Genomic DNA, 3,729 nt, shown 5'->3' on the forward strand with positions numbered 1-3,729 from the left:
TGCATATTACATCTTGTTTTGCCTCTAATAATAATAATAAAAAATTTTATTTATATCCCGCCCTCCCCAGCTGAAGCCGGGCTCAGGGCGGCTAACAACAATCAAATAATCAAATAATCCAAGATTCTAAAAACATTTCATTATAAAAATTAATTAAAATCAAATTAATGGCAACCGGTAAGCAAAATTCTGTGCAGGTTGCCAGAGGAGGGAGTCAGGCTGCGCCCTGACCAAAGGCCTGGTGGAACAACTCTTTGTCTTGCAGGCCCTGCGGAAAGATGTCAGGTCCCGCAGGGCCCTAGTCTTTGACAGAGCGTTCCACCAGATTGGAGCCGCAGCCGAGAAAGCCCTGGCTCTATTTGTGGCCAGCCTAACCTCTCTGTGGCCTGGGACCTTCAGGGTGTTTTTATTTGCAGACCGTAGGTTCCTCTGTGGGGCATACCAGGAGAGGCGGTCCCGTAGGTACATGGGTCCTAAGCCGTATAGGGCTTTAAAGGTTAAAACCAGCACCTTAAACCTGATCCTGTACTCCACCGGGAGCCAGTGCAGCTGGTATAGCACCGGGTGAATGTGTTCTCGCAGCGAAGACCCCATAAGGAGTCTCGCCGTGGCATTCTGCACCCGCTGGAGTTTCTGGGTCAGTCTCAAGGGCAGCCCCATGTAGAGCGAGTTACAATAATCCAGTCTGGAGGTTTGAGTATGCAGCAGAATGGGGGCTGGGGCAAAACACCTTAAAAGGACAGGACAAAAAAAGTGGGAAGGGGAGGCAAGCTCTGGTGTCCAGTGAAGCAAAATTCTTCATTGCAGCTTGCTCTGTGGGCTTTGGAGTTTAAAACTCCTTCAGGAGCTCTTAGTGGAAACAACAGGAAAACAAGCCTTGTGAAGAACAGTTGAGGAAGTTGGGTATGTTTAGTTTGGTTAAGACAAGACTGAGAGGAAATATGATCACCATCTTCAAATATCTCAAGGGCTCTCACATGGAAGATGGAGCAATATTGTTTTCTCGTGCTCCAGAGAGTAAAATCTGAAGCAATGGCTTCAAGTTACAAGAAAGGAGATTCTGAATAACATCAGGAAGAACTCCCTGATGGTAAGAGTTGTTTGACAGGGGAACAGTCTACCTTGGGAGGTGGTTTTTTTAAACAGAGGTTGGTTGGCCATCTGTCATGGATTTAATTCCTGCAATGCAGGGGGTTGACTTGATGACCCCTGAGGTCCCTTCCAGCTCTACAATTTTATACGCTATTCTATGGATCTCAGAAGCACCTCCCTGGCTGTTAAAGATGGCAGCAGCTGTGTTTAACACAGTGCGCCTCCCACTCTCCTTTAAACAGCTGCCTGGCATCTGCGCTGCTTGTTCCTTCAGCTGCCTGCCGTGCTGTTTTGTGTTGGAGATAGCTTGTCCCCCGAGAGGTAGTCATATAAACGGTAGTGTAACGACAGCCTTACGTTTTCATGTGTATAGGAAGACATTTCCAGCCCCGGGAAATCATTGAATATTATTTACTACTGGTATCCAGCCTCACATTTCTGGAAACAAAGTTTTTGATTTCTGATATTCAGCCAATTAGGAATTTTATTTCACTGAGTCCCAGACCCATTTTTAAGCACATGCGTTGTAGGCAGTGTGTTTTGATGCACCCCAGTCACACATTTCCCTGTCTGCTACCATGAATACCGGATTAAAAGGAAGCAAATGCTCTCCAAATGCTCAGTTGGGGAGCATTACGGCGGTGGGTTGCGACTTTCATTTTCAGTCATGGGACTATTTAAAGAATATTAGGAACCAATTGTTTGTTAAAGGTGCGTGTTGGGTAATCTCTATCATTCTCACAGATCTATGGTTTTCAGAGGGGGTTAACTATCAGTCCCTCTTATTACTTATTAAAATTATTAGCCGTTTTTTGACACAGCAGTTCAAAGTGACTTAAAATATTTTAAGCAAAAAAATCCCACCCAGGCAAAAAGTTAAAACACAAAGGATTGAGGGGGTGCTTCCGCCACAAAATGGGGTTGGTGAGTTAATGGATTATTTTTGTTTTTGTTTTTATAATTTTTTGTTATTATATTGTGATTTTAGATTGTGAATTACCCTGAGACCTGCAGGTAAAGGGCAGTATACAAATTTAATCAATGACAATAAACAAAACACACAGGGAACCCCTTCGCCGCTTAGGTCTCTTTCTCCAAGATTCCTGTACGGAGTTGTCACCCAAACATCATTATCACCACCATTATTATTATTATTATTATTACTATTACTATTAGTACTATTAGTACTATTATTTCTATTACTATTATTGAGAAACCAGCTCCTCACGCACCCAGGAGGGAAGGACGCCTCGTGATAAACCCTCTCTTTTCGCCCCGCATATGGCGCAGGTGAGGGCAGAGAGCCGGAAGTGTTGACGGGTGCCAGGCCTGCGATCGTTTCCCGCTTCTCTAGGAGCGGCAGCCTGGGCGGCCCTGATTGGCTGCCGCCGCTCCTTATTTCCCTCGCGGCCGCCGTAGCCCCTCCCACAGCGGCCATGTGCGAGGCGGCGCGCGAGGGTCCGGCAGACGCCGTGCGGCGCTTCTTGCGGGAGCATCCCGCGCTGCGCCTCCTGCCTGCGGGGGACAGAGTCCGCTGCGCCCTGACCGGCCACGAGCTGCCCTGCCGGCTGCCGGAGCTCCAGGCCTACACGAATGGCAAGAAGTACTCTCGGCTGGTCCGGGCGGCCGGGGCGCTGGACTACGGCGAGTACGGGCCGCACATCGTGCCCAGCACCAAAAACCCCGCGCAGCTCTTCTGCAAGCTCACCCTCCGCCACATCAACAGGATCCCGGCGCACGTCCTGCGCCACGTGCAAGGCCGGCGCTATCAGAAGGCGCTGAGACGGTACGAAGAATGCGAGAAGGAGGGCACGAAGTACGTCCCCGCCTGCTTGCTCCGGAAGCCCCGTGCCGCCCGGGAGGATCCACCGGCAGGGATCCACCGGCAGTCCGATCGGAAGGGATCCTGGGAGCACCCGTCCAGCAGCGAGAGCAGCGGAACGGACGACAGCATGAGCGACTTGTACCCGCCTGAGCTTTTCCCGCAGAAAAACCCAGCAGCCAAGGGAAGGAGCAGCGACCGAGAGGTGGCAGAGCCAGCGGCGGATAAAAGTGTCGCGGGGGGAGAGAGAGGGGATCCCATGGAGGTGGATTTGCAAGCAGGCACCAAAAGGGCAAAGAGACAAGCAGGCCCCCGCAAGAAGAAGTTCAAAAGTTGAAATCGGAGTTTGGGAGAGACGTCAGTGGGAAGGAGACGTTTCTTGACACCACAAAACACCGATTGTGTGCGGCCGGGGGCTGGGGAAAGAAGACTGGTTTCGTCTGGCCTAATTTTGTTAAAAAAAACCCAAAACCCCCAAAAATGTATATATGCATGTCTAGTGTCTAGGGATGATGGGAACTGTAGTCCAGCCTTAGCTGGAGGCCCGAGGCTGTTGTAGATATTGTTCATACTTTAAGGGTTAAAAAATGAACCCCAGCTGGAAAACCGGCATCTTCCCATGTGTCCTGGTTAAGTGCATTGGTTGAACAGTGTCCAGTGAATTAGTTCAAAAATCTTGGGTGATTTCTAGTTCATCGAACCATCTGTCAGGTCACAACCTGAGGCCCATGGCATTATTTCAGAAATCCAACCCTTTGGGCCTTTTAAGTTTACAGATTGCAATTGTTGGGGGGAAATAAACCATTCATATTCCA

At 49.3% G+C, this 3,729-nt stretch overlaps 1 protein-coding gene across 1 annotated transcript; it reads left to right on the forward strand.

The window, feature by feature from the left end:
- Window positions 1–2,446: 2,446 nt before the first annotated feature.
- LOC114592356 (surfeit locus protein 2) lies at window positions 2,447–3,729 on the forward strand. Its single transcript, XM_077922784.1, has one exon. It carries the CDS (start codon window positions 2,529–2,531, stop codon window positions 3,249–3,251), a length of 723 nt encoding a protein of 240 aa, XP_077778910.1. The 5' UTR covers window positions 2,447–2,528; the 3' UTR covers window positions 3,252–3,729.

This window comes from Podarcis muralis, chromosome 2, assembly GCF_964188315.1.
Source record: "Podarcis muralis chromosome 2, rPodMur119.hap1.1, whole genome shotgun sequence".
Taxonomy (NCBI): domain Eukaryota; kingdom Metazoa; phylum Chordata; class Lepidosauria; order Squamata; family Lacertidae; genus Podarcis; species Podarcis muralis.